Below are 19,767 nucleotides of genomic sequence, written 5' to 3'. Positions count from 1 at the left end.
TCAAAATAACCCCGCTAACTGTTAAACTATTATAGTCCAACAAAAGACTTGACACTAAAAAATATTATAAAAATAAAATAAATTTGAAATACAGATAAATTGTGCAAACTTGGTTTTTATCTAGGATAGGATGTGACAAGTAGTCAGTAAAAATCGTACCGATTTGCTGTCACAATCGTACCGGTTGCTGATTGGTTGAATATGACAATCGATTACTTCGATTGGTAGCGGCGCGTTTTCCGTAGGGCAGCATGTTGTTAGTTTGGCCGTGTTGCAGGTTTTTAAAGTTGATATTAAGCAAAATACGAAAATGTTTGAGTTCCAGTTTTTGGTAAGAAATAAATTTATATTGAACTGCAAACGCCATATAAATTATTCTCAAGGGTTGTACAGGTTTAAAACTGTTGGTTTTAAGCATTATCATTCACCATTCCGTCATTTTCGATCTAAAAGTCATTTTCTCAGTAGCGAAAACTTCTCTCTTAGTCTTTCACTTCTCTTACATAAATAGTGGATGGAACGGGAAGAAAACATCAAATTTTGATACATGATATTTGGAAGATTTTGTACCAAATTACTTTGGCTGCACTGGCGACCACCTCGTCCGAGCAACCGACTAAAAAACAACAAGGCAGTCTCAATTGAGTTGTCACATCCTATCCTAGGTTTTTATTGGCATTAGAAAATAAAGTTTTCAAAAACATAAACGTTTTTCAATAAAAATCTTCACCAACTACACATTTTATATGACTTTGACCCGTAGTATTGAACCAGTTAAAAACATTTGTTAACCCTTTCAGGACGACATTTTTTTACATTGATTTAACGTACAGATTTGGGGTTTTCCGCTCGATCCTGCCAAAACTAATATAGAAATAACTAAAAAGGTGCGTACCATTTTTTTTTCGGATTTCCCAGGCCTTCCAAACTGTTCTGGAGTACATATCCTCGAATGCATCAGAAAATATCTCTAGAAGCAAAATTTTCAAAGCTGAGAATATGTCCAGAAATATTTATGTGATCATAATACATGCAATTATCGAGTTTTGAATTAACGTTACCTATTTCAGGGTCTCCAAAATGGCCTGGAGTTCATACATACGATCTACCCGATCAATCAAGCCCTGAACGATATATTCGTGCAGCGCTAAACATCCCAGCAGGTCCATTTAGCCGATAAGATTTCACTCATTTCTTTTAGAAACTACTATAGGCCTTTTTGGTTCTCCAAAACGTTCTGAAGTTAAGAACATGCGATCTACTCGATCAACCAAGCCCTGAACGATGTATTCGCTAATCGCTAAACATCCCAGTAGGTCCAATAGAATTCACTCATTATGTTTACCGGCTACACAGACAAACAGACATAACTCATTGAACATTTACTCATCAAATTCATCGCCGTTTAAACACTAACGACATCCGTTTTTATCACTAAGTTGGGCAAATCACGAACCAGATGGCGGTAGTGAGCAAACTCGAGCAAATTCGATGTGCGGGCCACGAGTGATCGATTGGCCAACTAATGATTATTTGAACTGACCAGTAAATCAGTGAACGATGAAAATTCCACGAGTGGTATGTCCGTTTGTCTGTGCTAGCTACTACAGATCTTTTTGGTTCTCCAAAACACACGGGAGTTCAAAAGATGCGACCTACCTGAATCAACCAAGCCCTGAACGATGTATTCGTGCATCGCTAAACATCCCAGCAGGTCCATAGGTGATCGGATTTTACTCATTACTTTTACAAGCTACTACAGGCCTTTTTGGTTCTCCAATACATCCTGAAGTTCAAATCATGCGATCTACCCGATCAACCAAGTCCTGAACGATGTATACGTGCAACACTAAACACCCCAGCAGCTCCATTGAGCCGATAGAATTTTACTCAACACTTTTACAAGCTACTACAGGCCTTTATGGTTCTTCAAACCGGCATGGGGTTCAGAGTGTGCCTGAACGATGTATACGTTTAGCGCTAAACATCACAGTAGGTTCATTGGGCCGATACGGTTTCATTCATTATTTTCACAAGCTACAATAGGCCCTCCGAAAGTCACACGGGCAGCAGGGACTATGTCCAAGGGCTTGACGATCCCTCCCCAGGCCATCTGCGAGTTGTGGGGCTTGCCTAGGATGTGGTGGGGTTTGACAGTGGGCCCTGTTAAATTCCTATTAAAAGCTGCATGTATCCGCAAGTAGGCCCCACCAAAGCAACCGTGTGCCGCTCAAAGCGCACAAGCCCAAGTCCTTGTGTCAGGTGGGACACAAAACAGACCTGACACGACGGTCCTCCGACGAGACAGGAGCAATTTAAGAGATAATACGACTCGATTTAATCGGCAAAGACCTAGGCGACGAATAAAGGATCGCGATTGGAAGCTCTAACGTGAAATCTGTGCTGTTATACGCTAGCGAAACATGGTGTGTATCAGTGGAGAACACTCAACGGCTGCAGGTGTTCATTAACAGATGCCTGCGGTATATAATTCGGGCCTGGTGGCCTCACAACTGGATCTCAAACAACGAGCTCCATCGTCGTTGTCACCAGAGGCCGATAGCAACAGAAATTCGGGATCGGAAGTGGGGCTGGGTCGGCCACACTCTACGTAGGGGCGGAAACGAAATCTGTAAACAAGCATTAGACTGGAACCCAGCGGGACAACATCGCAGCAGAGGCAGACCCAGAGGCTCATGGCGGCGAAGCCTCAATAAAGAAATAAAAGAAGTCGACCGAAATCTAACCTGGCAACAGGTTAAAGCGATAGCCGGGCAACGCTCAGAATGGAGATCTTTCAAGTCGGCCCTTTGCACCACCGGAGGTGTACAGGATCCATAAGTAAGTAAGTAAGATTGGAAGCTTGTAACATGGAACTGCAAGTCGCTAGGTTTCGCAGGTTGCGAAAGGATGATCTACGATGAATTACATCCCCGCAACTTCGACGTCGTGGCGCTGCAGGATATTTGCCTGACAGGACAGAAAGTGTGGAAAAGCGGGCATCCAACCGCGTACCTTCTACCAAAGCTATGGTACCACCAACGAGCTGGGAACCGGCTTCATAGTGCTGGGTAAGATGTGCCAACGTGTGATTGTGATAAAAGGCCGTTTCTTTAACTATAGCATCATCAACGTGTACTGTCCACACGAAGGGAGATCCGACGAGAAAGAAGCGTTCTACGCACAGCGTCAAAATCGTCATAGGCGACATGAACACTCAAGTAGAAAGGGAGAAAATGTATAAACCAGCTATGGCAGCTAATATACGAACACGGAATTCCGGATAAACTGACACGGTTGATCAAAGCGACGATGGATCTCGTGATATGCGTAGTTCGAGTTTCAGGGGCATTTTCGAGTCCCTTCGAAACGCACAGAGGGTTACGGCAACGTGATGGTTTTTCGTGTCTGCTATTCAACATCGCTTTGAAAGGGGTAATACGAAGAGCAGGAATTAACACGAGTGGTACAATTTTCAATAAGTCCGTCAAGTTATTTAGCTTCGCCGACGACATAGATATTATGGCACGTAACTTTGAGAGGATGGAGGAAGCTTACATCAGACTAAAGAGGGAAGCTAAGCGGATCGGACTAGTCATCAACACCTCGAAGACGAAGTACATGATAGGAAGAGGCTCAAGAGAAGACAATGTGAGCCACCCACCGCGAGTTTGCATCGGTGGTGACGAAATCGAGGTGGTAAAAGAATGTGTGTACTTGGGCTCACTAATGACTGCCGAAAATGATACCAGCAGAGAAATTCGGAGACGCATAGTGGCTGAAAAGCGTACGTACTTTGGACTCCGCAAGACGCTCCGATCGAATAGAGTTCGCCGCCGTACCAAACTGACAATCTACAAAACGCTCATTAGACCGGTAGTCCTCTACGGACACGAGACCTGGACGATGCTCGTGGAGGACCAACGCGCACTTGGAGTTTCCGAAAGGAAAGTGCTGCGTACCATCTATGGTGGGGTGCAGATGCAGGTGCAGGTCTGAATAAATATAAAAATATATGAAGATTCCGTATTCACGAGAATTGGGTTTGCATGATGCGTATATACCTATTGAACAGGATTTGGGATGTACCGACGATGAGGACAAAGCCTTGATTAATTCGGTTCATACCGTTAGCTGAACTCCAGAACGTTTAGGAGAACCATGAGCATCTCGTTTTTAAGAAAATAGGCTTTTCATGATGCGTATATGCTTATTGAATTAGATTGGGTGTACATCGACGATGAGGACATTGCAAAAGCCTTGACTGATCTGATAGATACCGTGGGCTGAACTCCAGGACGTTTTGGAGTACCTTGAGCTGTATTCAAGGAAATTGGATTTGCATGATGCGTATATGCTTATTGAACCAGATTGGGTAAATATCGACGATGAGGACATTGGCCAAAGCCGTGATTGATCTGCTAGATAGCGTGGGTTAAACTCCAGAATGCTCTGGAGTACCTTGAGCATCTCATATTCAAGAAAATTGGGTTTGCATGATGCGTATATGCTTTATGAACCAAATTGGGTAAATATCGACGATGAGGACATTGCAAAAGCCTTGATTTATCTGATAGATACCGTGGGCTGAACTCCAGGACGATCTGGAGTACCTTGAGCATCACGTGTTCGAGGAAATTGGATTCGCATAATGCGTATATGCTTATTGAACCAGATTGGGTGAATACTGACGATGAGGACATTGCAAAAGCCTTGATTTATCTGGTAGAAACCGTGGGCTGAACTCCAGAACGTTTTGGAGTACCTTGTGCATCTCGTTTTAAAGAAAATCTGGTTTACATGGTGCGTATATGCTTATTGAACCAGATTGGATGTATATCGAAGATGAGGACATTGGCCAAAGCATTGATTGATCTGGTAGATGTCGTGGGCTGAATTCCAGAACGCTTTGGAGTACCTTGAGTATCTCGTACTCAGAAAATTGGATTTACATGATGCGTATATGCTTTATGAACCAGATTGGTTGAATATTGACGATGAGGACATTGCAAAAGCCTTGTTTGATATAATAAATACCCAGGGCTGAACTCCAGAACGTTTTGGAGTACCTTAAGCATTCCGTACTCAAGAAAATTGAATTTGCATGATGCGTATATGCTTATTGAATCAGATTGGGTTTATACCGACGAAGCGGTGATTGATCTGGTAGATGTCATGGGCTGAAATCCAGAACGTTTTGGAGTACATTGAAGATTCCGTATTCAAGAAAATGAATCACAGGCATAACATTCAGGATAGCACAACTTGTCGGGGTATTCAGAATTATCAAAAAATGTGATTTGGGATTCAAACATACCAGATTTATTTGCATGCTCTCAGATGCGAAATATTCCCAAGGTTTCGGTCTTCAGGGTATAGTCAAACATTGGGGCCCTCCTTAGCCGTGCGGTAAGACGCGCGGCTACAAAGCAAGACCACGCTGAGGGTGGCTGGGTTCGATTCCCAGTGCCGGTCTAGGCAATTTTCGGATTGGAAATTGTCTCGACTTCCCTGGGCATAAAAGTATCATCGTGTTAGCCTCATGATATACGAATGCAAAAATGGTAAACTTGGCTAAGAAACCTCGCAGTTAATAACTGTGGAAGTGCTCAATGAACACTAAACTGCGAGGCGGCTCTGTCCCAGTGTTGGGATGTAATGCCAATAAGAAGAAGAAGAAGAAGAAGAAGAAGGTATAGTCAAACTTGACCCCTGATATTTTTCCTGCAGAGCCAACATCCTGGTGAGCAATTTTACTGAAGAAAGTGGGGGCCTATCTCTCTTCTGTGATTTTACACAGCCAATCTAAAACGCTGGGCATATAAGATCCATCCGTCCTAAAAGGGATAAGTCACATGCATCAGGATTACCGTTCTTTTTTAAATTCGCGTTGTAGTCTAGATGTTAGATAACATGCAACAGATAAGAACTACTGTATTGTAATATAGAAAACATGCTTGCTGAGAAAGTATTAAGTATCAAGTGCTCATATAGCCGATTTAAAATTCCTATACAAAATGTACGAAAAACCATTTCACCGAAGAGATTGGATTTTGTTTTTTTTAATTTTTCCAGTCTCATCATCTTCATGAAAAATCATCAATGAAAAATCTTGAAGTTAGATACCCATATTGATAGAATTCTGAACGTTTTTCAAATTGGCCACTTCCCTAGGGGCACCTGGAACCTACTACAGAGCGGTCAGGGCAACTGATCGTCCTGAATATGCTTCCTTAAGCATCTCCATAAAAAATCTTGAAGTTTGATACCCATATTGATAGGGTTCCGAAAGTTTTTCAAATTGGCCACTTACCCCGGGGCACCTGGAACTTACTACATAGCGGTCAGGGCAACTGATCATCCTGAATATGCTTCCTGAAGCATCTTCATGAAAAATCTTGAAGTTTGATACCCATATTGATAGGGTTCTGAACGTTTTTTAAATTGGCCACTTCCCCCGGGGCACCTGGAACCTACTACAGAGCGGTCAGGGTAACTGATCGTCCTGAATATGCTTCCTGAAGCATCTCCATGAAAAATCTTGAAGTTTGATACCCATATTGACAGGGTTCTGAACAGGGTTCTCCCGGGGCACCTGGAACCTACTACAGACTGGTCAGGGCAACTGATCGTCCTGAATATGCTTCCTGAAGCATCTCCATTGAAAATCTTGAAGTTTGATACCAATATTGATATGGTAACGGATAATATATACGTGATTGGAAGGATATACATAATTGACCATAGTATCCGGCAACAGGTTTACTGAAATAGCCATATCTCGGATGTTTTTCAACGGATCTTAGCGCAACCGCCCGCATTCAATTTTCAATAAGATCTAGTTTCTAGGAAAATAGTGTTCATCGATGTAACTTAAAACCACACAAAAATACGAGCGGCAGAAAAAATGTGTTTTTGACATGGCCTCCGAAAATCCGGAACATCTCCGGTGTCCGGTGGCCAGTATTCGTGACCATTAGAATGGTTTTTTAGATTTCTAGAGAGTAACTATGAGCATGAGTATGGCGAAAGTTGTTAATTACATTAACTAGAACTTGTGATATTGCACAACGAACCAATTGTATAGGACCTGAGACTAATAATCTTCAATGTATACTTCGTTTCCTTACGGTCATATACATAGGAAGGATTCACTTATCATATGACGAATTCATAAGTAGAGAAATTAAGTGAAATGGTTTCATCTCGCCTTAGGATAAACGAATACGTTCCCTTAAAAACTCTATTGTTCCTAGTGGGAAGGAATGCTAGTTCGTTGCCTCTAGAACCGCCTTGTGAAAGCCGGGTATACCTCTGTATCTTCATGATCGTCTAGAATAGGAAAGGAATTAGGAAAGGGAAATAGGAAAGAATAGGAAAAACAATTATTTTTTTATCTGGTACGATAGATTAAGTTATTAAATTACTTGTTTGCATGCACAACACATGATGTAAAATGGCTTAATTGTATTAATTTATGGTAGGGCATCATCGTGTCTTGATGAGATTGGAATTGGAGGCTCTCCCCAAGTAAATGTGTGTCACTTTTGTAGTGTGTAGTCAATTAGTTAAGCAACCTGAGATGGGATAGTGAGTTAATATTAAGGGATACTTTACTTCGGTATTGGTATTCGGTGTAGATTGCATTTTTGTATGAGAACGCATGAATTCGAATTCAAATCGCTACAGCTTGCGTACTGGTATGCTATGCAACAGTATGCTCTAATACACATCAAATATATTATAGCATATTATTTAACACATTTAGCAGGTGTCTATAATAGAGTAAGGGATGTATTTTGGGCCACCAGTTACAGGGTTCATATTTTGAACCACTGAGTGCAAATTCCCCTTAGTGGTTCTACTGAACACATAACATTACCTTCTTATTATATATATCCACGTAATATTAAATCTACAATTGTTTGGCCACAATGATTTTCTCCATTATAAAGCATAACTTACGATACTACCAGGAATATTTTAATTGTGAATAGTTTTGCGGCAGACTACTGTGGGCAGGACACTTTTGAAGAAGATCGCATTTTTTTAAATTGATTAGACGATTGTACCTTCTGACAGACTATCAAACAATTATTTCTTGGACCGCCAACAAATACAACGTTCTGGTAACTAATGGGTTTTTAATTATAAAATGGTAAATTTTCAAATAGGGCGTATTCGAAATTTCACCGATGAAAGATTTTAAAACACCCCGTATCCTTTTCTTGATGCTTCAAGCTTTCTTTTCGTGGGAAAACCACGGAGGTTCATGAAAGTTCGATAATAATCGCTTCTGGGGGTACCGCGACCTGTGTATCTGGCATTGTGTACGTATGTGTATGTGTGTGCATAAAGGCTAAGAAAAACATTACACAACTTTTAGAAATCTTTTATCAATTTTCTCGCAACAATTTTTATTCGAAAGGGGACAAAGCCTTGTTATTAAATTTGATAACGATCGACCGTTGCGTTTAAAAGTTATAAAGAAAATGGTACATCGAACCATATAAGCCCCATTTAAGGTTGGTGTCTTGGCTAAATGCGAGAAAGGCAGCATCACTACTCAGTGAATTAGAATGTTTTTTTACACGGTTGGTATTCTTTGATTTCCCAATTAACCTGATTTTTCACGGTTTTGTAAGTACCACTTGAATTTTCTTTGTTTTTTTTGAAATTTTTTCATGAGGTTAGTTTCATTATCGCTAAAGATGATTTAGAGATGATCAAAATTGAAAAATTTCATGCAAATTGTTCGAAAAACCATTTCATTGAGCTTGAGCTTGAGCTTGAGCTTGATTGACTGCTCGTAGTTGCTACTCCATTATGACCAGATCAGCTGTTCTTGCACAGGGAACCAACAGATGTTTGCTTGGGACTAGCACACATCTTCAATGTACAAGTACTGAAGATCTCATTTGTTAGGTCATACTGGCGCCTGCCACGTCAGAATGCAAGTCAATATAGGGAAGGAGGAGGAAATGATGATGCAATCACTCGCCCAATGCAAGCCGAATATACCTCTGCACTTGCCACGAGTTCATGCGGAATTTGTTGGAATTTCTGGGTTAGGTTGGAGAGGCAGAGGTCCGTCTTGGTTAACGAGCTGCCAATGTGATAGATAGGAGAAGGTAACTGATGGAATTTCTAATTGGATGTAGGAAACGAGCTCTATAGTTTATTTTCCAATTCTATCAGATTACTGATAGAATACTCAAGTTGAAGGTATAGGAATAATAATGGAAACGGTATGGAAGTCCATTTCCAGTTCTAGCGATTGCTAGAACATGATAAAATAAAGAGAAAGATACAAATTAGGAGAATGGAACGGACCTGGGATTGAACCCACGACCTCCTGCGTATGAGGCAGAAGCAGTAGCCATATGACTACCAAGCCCACTTCGAAAAACCATTTCATTGAATCTTCAAAGTATTCCTGTTCCATCATAACATTTTTTCTCGTAAGTAGAAGAAGAAAACGAATAAAAATTAGCAAAAAATGGGCTGTCTATTCTTGAGTGTTGTGCTAGTTGTTTTTATATATATAGATGTGAAGCGGCCTAATATCCTTTTTCTGTTACATTTTTTTTTTCGCGACACAACCGAAATATCACATAAACCACAAAATCTGCGTTATCGTATGAATAAATACATTATTTTCTTACAATTCTGCATAAGAAATCCTACGATAAAGGCAATTATTTCCAAATTTTGTTAAACATCCTATCAAAACATGAGAAATGTTTTTTTCTGCACATACATACATACATACATGCAAATACAGGGGTTAGGCAAAATGATTGAGATAGGCAAAATTTGGCCCAAATTCAAATCCTTATAACTTTTTGAAAAATTGATGAAATTGGACACAACTGGAAGCATTCGCCGGCAAATTTAGTCAAGATTTAGGAACATGTGCGGTCACGAATACTGGCCACCGGACACCGGAGATGTTTCGGATTTTCGGAGGCCATGTCAAAAACACATTTTTTCTGCCGCTCGTATTTTTGTGTGGTTTGAAGTTACATCGATAAACATTATTTTCCTAGAAACTAGATCTTATTGAAAATTGAATGCGGGCTGTTGCGCTAAGATCCGTTGGAAAACAGCCGAGATATGGCCATTTCAGTAAACCTGGTTCCGGATACTATGGTCAATTATGTGTATCCTTCCAATCACGTATATATTATCCGGTACCATATCAATATTGGTATAAAACTTCAAGATTTTTCATGGAGATGCTTCAGGAAGCATATGCAGGACGATCAGTTGCCCTGACCAGTCTGTAGTAGGTTCCAGGTGCCCCGGGGGAAGTGGCCAATTTGAAAAACGTTCAGAACCCTATCAATATGGGTATCAAACTTCAAGATTTTTCATGGAGATGCTTCAGGAAGCATATGCAGGACGATCAGTTGCCCTGACCACTCTGTAGTAGGTTCCAGGTGCCCCGGGGGAAGTGGCCAATTTGAAAAACGTTCAGAACCCTATCAATATGGGTATCAAACTTCAAGATTTTTCATGGAGATGCTTCAGGAAGCATATTCAGGATGATCAGTTGCCCTGACCACTCTGTAGTAGGTTCCAGGTGCCCCGGGGGAAGTGGCCAATTTGAAAAACGTTCAGAACCCTATCAATATGGGTATCAAACTTCAAGATTTTTCGAGGTGATACTTTTAAATGCATTTTAGAACCAGCAGCTGTCATGACCACTCTGTAGTAGGTTCCAGGTGTCCTGGGGAAGTGGCCAATTTGCAAAATGTTCGAAACCATATCAAAATGAGTATCAAAGTTCAAGTTTTTTCATGGAGATGCTTCAGGAAGCATATTCAGGACGATCAGTTGCCCTGACCACTCTGTAGTAGGTTCCAGGTGCCCCGGGGGAAGTGGCCAATTTGAAAAACGTTCAGAACCCTATCAATATGGGTATCAAACTTCAAGATTTTTTATGAAGATGCTTCAGGAAGCATATTCAGGATGATCAATTGCCCTGACCACTCTGCCTGATGATCAAGTGCCCCGGGGGAAGTGGCCAATTTGAAAAACGTTCAGAACCCTATCAATATGGGTATCAAACTTCAAGATTTTTCATGGAGATGCTTCAGGAAGCATATTCAGGACGATCAGTTGCTCTGACCACTCTGTAGTAGGTTCCAGGTGCCCCGGAGGAAGTGGCCAATTTGATAAACGTTCAGAACCATATCAATATGGGTATCAAACTTCAATATTTTTCGAGGTGATACTTCTTAATGCATTTTAGAACCAGCAGCTGTCATGACCACTCTGTAGTAGGTTCCAGGTGTTTCGGGGAAGTGACCAATTTGCAAAATGTTCGAAACCATATCAAATACTCAATACTCATTATCAAAGTTCAAGGTTTTTCATGGAGATGCTTTTGGACTCTCCTGTCAAATAGAGTTCGCCGCCACACGAAGTTGACCATCTACAAAACGCTCATTAGACTGGTCGGCCTCTATGGCCACGAAAGTTGGATGTTGCTGGCGAAGGACCAACGCGCCCTTGGAGTTTCCGAATGGAAGGTATTGCGGACTATTTATGGTGGGGTGCAGATGGAAGCCAATGGAGGTGGTGGTGGAGGCCAATGAACCACGAGTTGTAACTGTTAGGAGAACCACCACATGGTACAATTTTGGCGGTTACGGTGGGCCGGGCATGTAGCGAGAATGTCAGACGACATCCCGATTGAGATGGTGCTCGATTACGATCCGACCGGTACAAGAAGAAGAGGCGCGATGCGGTCACGGGGGATCGACCAAGTGTAAGATGGCCTGCCATCAATGGCAGCAGGTCGCAAGCATGACTAAGCAATTGTGTGGGGTGCTATATATTGACATGGCCATGGTCCTATTATGGTACTTAAGGGCAAAGTGAAGCCTGCCGATTATCAAATTATTTTGGAAGACAAGGTATTTGTTGATATGATGACAAATCCTGAATATGACGTCTGTTTTTCATTTTTGCGAAAGATCCGCAGGTCGCGTTCCACTTGGTCGATCCACCGTGACCGCTGCACGCCTCTTCTTCTTGTACCGGTCGGATTATTATCGAAGCATCATCTCAATCGAGTTATCGTCTGACATTCTGGCTACATGCCCGGCCCATCGTAACCGCCAAAATTGTACCGTGTGGGTAGTTCTCCTAACAGCTACAACTCGTGGTTCATTGACCTCCACCACCACCTCCATTGTCTTCCATCTGCACCCCACCATAGATGGTCCGCAACACCTTCCATTCGGAAACTCCAAGGGCGCGTTGGTCCTTCGCCAGCAACATCCAACTTTCGTGGCCATAGAGGCAGACCAGTCTAATGAGCGTTTTGAAGATGGTCAACTTCGTGCTGCGGCGAACTCTATTCGACAGGAGAGTCCAAAAGCATCTCCATGAAAAACCTTGAACTTTGATGCTCATTTTGATATGGTTTCGAACATTTTGCAAATTGGCCACTTCCCCAGGACACCTTGAACCTACTACAGAGTGGTCATGACAGCTGCTGGTTCTAAAATGCATTTAAAGGTATCACCTCGAAAAATCTTGAAGTTCGGTACCCATATTGATAGGGCTCTGAACGTTTTTCGAATTGGCCACTTCCCCCGGAGCACATGGAACCTACTACAGAGTGGTCAGGGAAACTGATCGTCCTGAATATGCTTTCTGAAGCATCTTCATGAAAAATCTTGAAGTTTGATACCCATATTGATAGGGTTCTGAACGTTTTTCAAATTGGCCACTTCCCCCGGGGCACCTGGAACCTACTACAGAGTGGTCAGGGCAACTGATCGTCCTGAATATGCTTCCTGAAGCATCTACTTGAAAAAACTTGAACTTTGATACTCATTTTGATATGGTTTCGAACATTTTGCAAATTGGCCACTTCCCCAGGACACCTGGAACCTACTACAGAGTGGTCATGACAGCTGCTGGTTCTAAAATGCATTTAAAAGTATCACCTCGAAAAATCTTGAAGTTTGATACCCATATTGATAGGGTTCTGAACGTTTTTCGAATTGACCACTTCCCCCGGGGCACCTGGAACCTACCACAGAGTGGTCAGGGCAGCTGATTGTCCTGAATATGCTTCCTGAAGCATCTCCATGAAAAATCTTGAAGTTTGATACCCATTTTGATAGGGTTCTGAACGTTTTTCAAATTGGCCACTTCCCCCGGGGCACCTGGAACCTACTACAGAGTGGTCAGGGCAAGTGATCGTCCTGAATATGCTTCCTGAAGCATCTCCATGAAAAATCTTGAAGTTTGATACCCATATTGATAGGGTTCTGAACGTTTCTCAAATTGGCCACTTCCCCCGGGGCACATGGAACCTACTACAGAGTGGTCAGGGCAGCTGAGTGTCCTGAATATGCTTCCTGAAGCATCTCCATGAAAAATCTTGAAGTTTGATACCCATATTGATAGGGTTCTGAACGTTTTTCAAATTGGCCACTTCCCCCGGGGCACCTGGAACCTACTACAGAGTGGTCAGGGCAACTGATCGTCCTGCATATGCTTCCTGAAGCATCTCCATAAAAAATCTTGAAGTTTGATACCAATATTGATATGGTACCGGATAATATATACGTGATTGGAAGGATACACATAATTGACCATAGTATCCGGAACCAGGTTTACTGAAATGGCCATATCTCGGCTGTTTTTCAACGGATCTTAGCGCAACAGCCCGCATTCAATTTTCAATAAGATCTAGTTTCTAGGAAAATAATGTTTATCGATGTAACTTCAAACCACACAAAAATACGAGCGGCAAAAAAAAGGTATTTTTGACATGGCCTCCGAAAATCCGGAACATCTCCGGTGTCCGGTGGCCAGTATTCTTGACCGCACATGTTCCTAAATCTTGACTAAATTTGCTGTCGAATGCTTCCGGTTTTGTCCAATTTCATCAATTTTTCAAAAAGTTATAAGGATTTGAATTTGGGCCAAATTTTGCCTATCTCAATCATTTTGCCTAACCCCTGTATGTATCCAAAAGCAGGTTTATCAAAAATATTAATTCAAGACTAGCCTGTACTGGCTATAGACTCCTCCTCCTACCTTTTAATCGACATAGTTCCTTTCTAGATTGAAGAATAAAAATATGGGAGAAACGCACAATCTTGGCTTAACTGTTAAGAATAATGTACCTACTTATCACCATATAAAACTAATAGGATTTATCTTCTTTTTTTTCTTTTCAAACTCTTATTATGACATCACACTTGGAACCATACGCACCTACAGGTTGCAATTAAAATAATCGATAAAACATGTCTCGACGAGGAGAACCTGGCGAAAACGTTCCGCGAAATATCAATACTGAAAGTGTTGCATCACCCGCACATTACACGCCTATACGAGGTCATGGAATCACGTAATAAAATCTATCTGGTGACAGAACACGCGGCGAGGGGTGAAATTTTCGACCATCTAGTTGCGAACGGTCGCATGAAAGAGGAAGAAGCGTCACGCATCTTCTCACAGATAATCTCCGCCGTGGACTATTGTCACAGCAAGGGCATCGTGCATCGCGATTTGAAAGCGGAGAACGTTCTGCTGGACAATGAGATGAACGTCAAGTTGGCTGATTTCGGTTTTAGTAATACCTTTTGTGAAGGAACACCTCTGAGGACGTGGTGTGGGTCGCCACCATATGCGGCTCCAGAGGTATTTCAAGGAGTGGAATACGACGGTCCAAAGTCCGACATATGGAGCTTAGGGGTGGTGCTATACGTGCTGGTGTGTGGTGCTCTTCCGTTCGATGGGGCGACGTTACATGATTTACGAAGTGTAGTCGTTGCCGGAAAATTCCGCATACCATTTTTTATGTCACAAGAATGCGAGCACCTGATTCGGCATATGCTTGTTGTAGAGCCAGAAAAGCGATACACAGTGAAGCAAATAGCCAATCACAAGTGGCTGGAAATGTACAATGCCATTCCGATGCTTGAGAAAGCATCCTACCAACCTACAGAAGGCGCAAATCTAGACACAATTGTTATGACTCATATGTTACAACTTCCTGGCCTCACAGCCGATATGATCGCACAGTCCGTACACGAAAATCGCTTTGACCATATTTACGCAATCTATTATCTGCTGGTGGACAAACTAAGGCAAAAACGAAAAGAGAAAAGTAGGTTACAACATCACGCCAGTTTAGCTTATTCACGCTCCCGAAAAACTAGTATTACAACAGGGGTAGTGGACCGAACAGAGGTTATAAAGAATGATTCGCTGGAAAGGTTAAGCCCACTGACTAACATGGGCTCACCTATTCTCAATATGTCCAGTGGCCTAAGTGCAGCAGAAGAGTTGGAAAAATATGACACAGAATCTGCAAACTTGCCCAAAACGCCTGAATCGACGGATCACCTGTTTCCTCCTTCGTGCGCAAACGCATCGGCAAATACGCGGCGTCACACGGTTGGCCCAGGCGATGTGGCCCATGAGCAGGCCTTGGCTAACCCGAACGCACCCATCAACTTTAAAGTTGGCTCAGCAGAACAGCAACCTCCTACGCAGAATGTTCCCATCAACATTCCGATGCTACAGAATCAGCCGATTCACAATCTCACTATCAAGGATCAGCATTTGTTGAAACCACCCACCGTCATGGGTGCAAGTATGTGTTCTAAAATAGTTTCACGAATTTTATTTAACGTTTATCAATTCCAGCAGGTGCTTTCGGAAGACGAGCGTCCGATGGAGGTGCAAATTTGCACATTTACTACCCAACTTCATCCAACATCAATGAGTCGCCTAGCGGGGATGTAGTGTATGGAGTTCCAGCTGCACACGTTATCAATCCGGTTCCGGTAATCAGTGACCATCCAATGCCGATAACAGGCGTTGCTGAAGTACCAGATGATAGTAGTGATGAAATACAAAGGTAAGTGGTTCATTCAAACCCTATTTTTTTTAATTAGGGTAAATCACTACTTGGGCCTATGGACCCGATTCCCGGCTCACTGCACAGAAAACTAAAGATTTATACTTTTTGGAAGCCGTAGGCTTATGATTAATAATTTTAAAAAAGTCTCCCGTTTATTTCGCACAATACTCAATATTTTTTAACCATTTATTTCACTCCTAATTGGTCCAATTATAGAAAACAAAAATGTAGATTTCGAGCATTCGTTCTCCGTTGCTGCACCACTGAGCCGAAGTGAATCTTTCCACTTTTACAAAACAGTATTTTCATACAAACACCTACCTGAAAATCGCCACAGTGCTCGATACAATCATTAGTTGAAGCTGTTAATCACCACACAATAATTCTAAACTCACGCACTTTCATCTTTTCTAGTTGTTCGTTTCACAAGAACTAATATAAACATATTAGAATACATGTGAAAATGTATCCTCAAACCAAACAAAAATTCACCTCGGCATAAGAACTTCTAGTCGCACCGTGCTGCCAAAAGGCCAGGATATTTTAATTTGAAAAAATCCTTCATCGTTCATAGTAAAACTATCTAATACGTTGACGCTATCATGTTATTTATAATTCTCTCGATTACAAAAGTGAAAAAATATAGTTTTTAAGCGTTTGGAAGTAATTTGAATGAGCGAATATATCTTTTCAACCAAATAAAAATTATTATAAATTATAACATCTGGCATCATGTCGACGTTGAACATGCATATTTTTGTTTACGTCGCATTTTCTACCGTCCTGAGAGAGAGAATGAGAGTAAGATGTTGAGAGATTGAGCGAAATTTTGCTTAGGCCGGGAACTAGTTTGAAGTGGGCCGGATTTGAAATCGCTATGACTGAAATTGGTGCTGCACCTCGTTTATTGAAATCAAATAAAAGCCTTTTCAAACGATGTTTACCAAGAAAAGCTATTTTTAAGCAGAAGTGAACCCCATTGCAGTATTGCACGGCCCACGAAATTGAGGAAAAAATGCTTCCTGTCATAAATATCAAATAAATAATGCAGTCGTATGCATGTTAGGCCGGTAATGGGGTAAGAAACCCTATTAGGTGTTTCTTTTGCTTTTTTTCTTACCACCTTGTCGTTATGATGGCTTTCTCGATTTCATTCTAGGAATTTACATTATTTCATTACGTTCTATTGTACTTCAAGCAACGCGCCAGCGTGATTGCTGGATTACTCGTTACGGCTCTTTCACAAATTACATACCGTTAAATCTGACCATATTTTATTGTATGTTATGGTTCTAAAAGTTTTAAACACACTTATTTTATTTCGTTGTAATTCAGCAACTATTTACTGGATTCGATTCGACTCGACAAATTCGCAAAATATCAAAATATAATCTAGGACGAATTTTCAGAAATTTTCTAAGGAATTTTCGAACGAAATCCTAAAAGAATTTACAAAGGAACATCCGACATTCTTTTATTCATCCAAGAATTCTTTGGAATTTCCCTCGAGAATATCTTCAAAGCTTCCTCCAGGAAATCCTTCAGAACTTCCACCAGGAAATTCCTTCAGAAAACCTCAAAAAATACATTAAAAGAATTCTTTCGAAAAGACTTGGACATTAATTTACAATGTTGTGAAAACTCTTATGTGAATATGTACATTATGTGGAAGATATTGATTTGAAAAATGTATTGCAGGCAAGGATGTTAACGATCATTCAATAATTTGCGTTCGATCATTTAGTAGTTTATCAATAACACATTCCAGAAGCTGAATTTCAAAATATGTTGTATGGTGGACTTCTAGTGCGAAGGTTTTTCTACAACTCTGCCTAATGGTTCGTTGTTTGAATTCCACTAGTAACAGAGTTATAGCTATAGTTTCAGTAACTTAGACTAAATGATAACAAAATTCCAATCATTTAGTCTAAGTTACTGCAACTAGCGCTCTAACTCCGTTATTAGTTGAATTCCAATTACGATCCATTAGGCAAAGTTGTAGAAAAACCTTCGCACTAGAAGTCCACCATACAACATATTTTGAAATTCAGCTTCTGGAATGTGTTATTGACAAACTACTAAATGATCGAACGCAAATTACTGAATGATCGTTAACATCCTTGATTGCAGGTAACCACTTTCCTTTCGATGGGACTCGAACTCACGAACCTCAGGTGGTTACCTCCAATACATTTTTCAAATCAATATCTTCCACTTAATGTATATATTCAACTCACATAAGAGCTTTCACAACATTGTAAATCCTTCTGATTTTTTTCGAAAATTCTTTCGGTTATTCCTTAAGGTATTCTTTTCGGAAATTACTAATTATTCTATTAAAAAAATTGTTCAGAAATTTTTTTTTTCGGGACATTCCGAAATTACTTTAAGAGTTTCTTCTGAAATTGATTTAGGAATTCCTTTAGCAATTATTTTTCAGTAATGTTTATGAGTTTTTTCAGTAGTTACTCTAAGAATTACTTCGGATACTCTAGAAAGTAACGGGTGGCCACTAAATAGCGGAAATGGATCTGGAAAGAATGGATCGGGAAGAAAATTACAAAGAAGTACAGTTCAATCTGATATGCCTTATATACAGAGTTGGCCTTAGTCTTTAAACTTAGGTTAATGAATGATAGCATATGGTCCGTGGTCCGACGTTCGGCGTAGTTTAATCATGCAGGTATCACATGACCGTTGGACGGCGGCTTTTTCCGGATCATGCTTCTTATCCTATTGATGAGTTGCCTCGAGTCTTTGGCCTTCCAATCTTTTCCTTTAACAGTTTTCGAAACATTTTCACGTTCAAAATTGTTCACCGTGTACTTTTCCCACGTTTTTTGTACGCTTGAAAAAAAAATGTGCAATGCGGCGCGCATCTTTCTTGTTTTGATGGCATGTTTGAAGCAACTGAACACGTTAGAGTAAAAGTGTGTGGGCCACAATTTTCTGAATATTCTAAGGATTCATTAACATAAGGAAATTTTTCTCTGAAAGCATTAACGTTCCCATAGAAAAGTATTGAAGTATTGAAATTCCCGTTTTTCAGTGACTACCCGTTAATTCTTTGTCTTCCTTAAAAACATTCCTCAGGTAATTCTTTAGAATTTCCTCCAGGAATTTCTTTAAGAATTCTGCTGGAACTTTCTTTAGCTAGTTTTCCATAAACTCTTTTAGACTTTCGGAAATTCCTTTTAAAAATTACTTCGAATTTCTTTTTGAAATTTTTTTCGGAAATCTCTTTTGAAATTCTTTCAGAAATTCCTTTAGAAATGCGTCGAAAATTCCTTTAGGAATCCCCCTGAATTTCGGCAGACGGACAGCAGTAGGGACTCCAGTGGCTCGTTTTGTGGCGTATGCATCCATATAGTCATGCAGAACTATTACCATTTTTAACACCCCTCTCCCCTTTGTCACACTTTTTGTAATGAACCTCTAGTTTTTTTTTATTATCCGTCGTGCTGCCCAGACAATGATGTTCCATGATGGTTCTCCAACTAACAAACAAGCTTCAGAATCTATGATTCACTCTGCTGATCTTCTCCAATATCTGAACTCATTTATGGTACCGTAGATATTCTGGGAATTTATTATTTGTATATACTGGTGTAATGATAATGATGTTCCATGGGATTTCTACAACTGACACATACGCTCAGGATTCTATGAATCACTCTGTTGACCTCGTAGACCTCCAATATCTCCTATATCAATGTTGAAATTTTCATATACTGGTGTAATGATGTCTCATGGGGTTTTTACAACTAACATATAAGCTGAGTAGCCTTTGAAACACTCTGTTGGTCTTGTAGACCCCCAAGATCTGAATTCAAGAATGATTTGGAGTACCGTAGATATTCTGC

At 40.8% G+C, this 19,767-nt stretch overlaps 1 protein-coding gene across 4 annotated transcripts in view; it reads left to right on the top strand.

Annotated features, from left to right (window-relative positions):
- Positions 1-19,767, top strand: part of LOC134211571 (serine/threonine-protein kinase SIK3 homolog) — a 50,980-nt gene that overhangs the window by 12,270 nt on the left and 18,943 nt on the right. For 2 of the 4 annotated variants that reach the window (XM_062688558.1, XM_062688556.1), the window contains exons 2-3: positions 14,254-15,634; positions 15,691-15,901. In XM_062688558.1, coding sequence (XP_062544542.1) covers positions 14,254-15,634; positions 15,691-15,901 — 1,592 coding nt within the window. Of the gene's footprint in view, positions 1-14,253; positions 15,635-15,687; positions 15,902-19,767 lie in introns of all 4 variants that reach the window. The other 2 variants (XM_062688557.1, XM_062688555.1) reach the window with 1 other exon arrangement.

The sequence above is a fragment of the Armigeres subalbatus genome, chromosome 2, assembly GCF_024139115.2.
Source record: "Armigeres subalbatus isolate Guangzhou_Male chromosome 2, GZ_Asu_2, whole genome shotgun sequence".
Taxonomy (NCBI): Eukaryota; Metazoa; Arthropoda; class Insecta; order Diptera; family Culicidae; genus Armigeres; species Armigeres subalbatus.
Note: the sequence above shows the minus strand (reverse complement) of the source record. Positions and strands in the feature narration are given on the sequence as shown.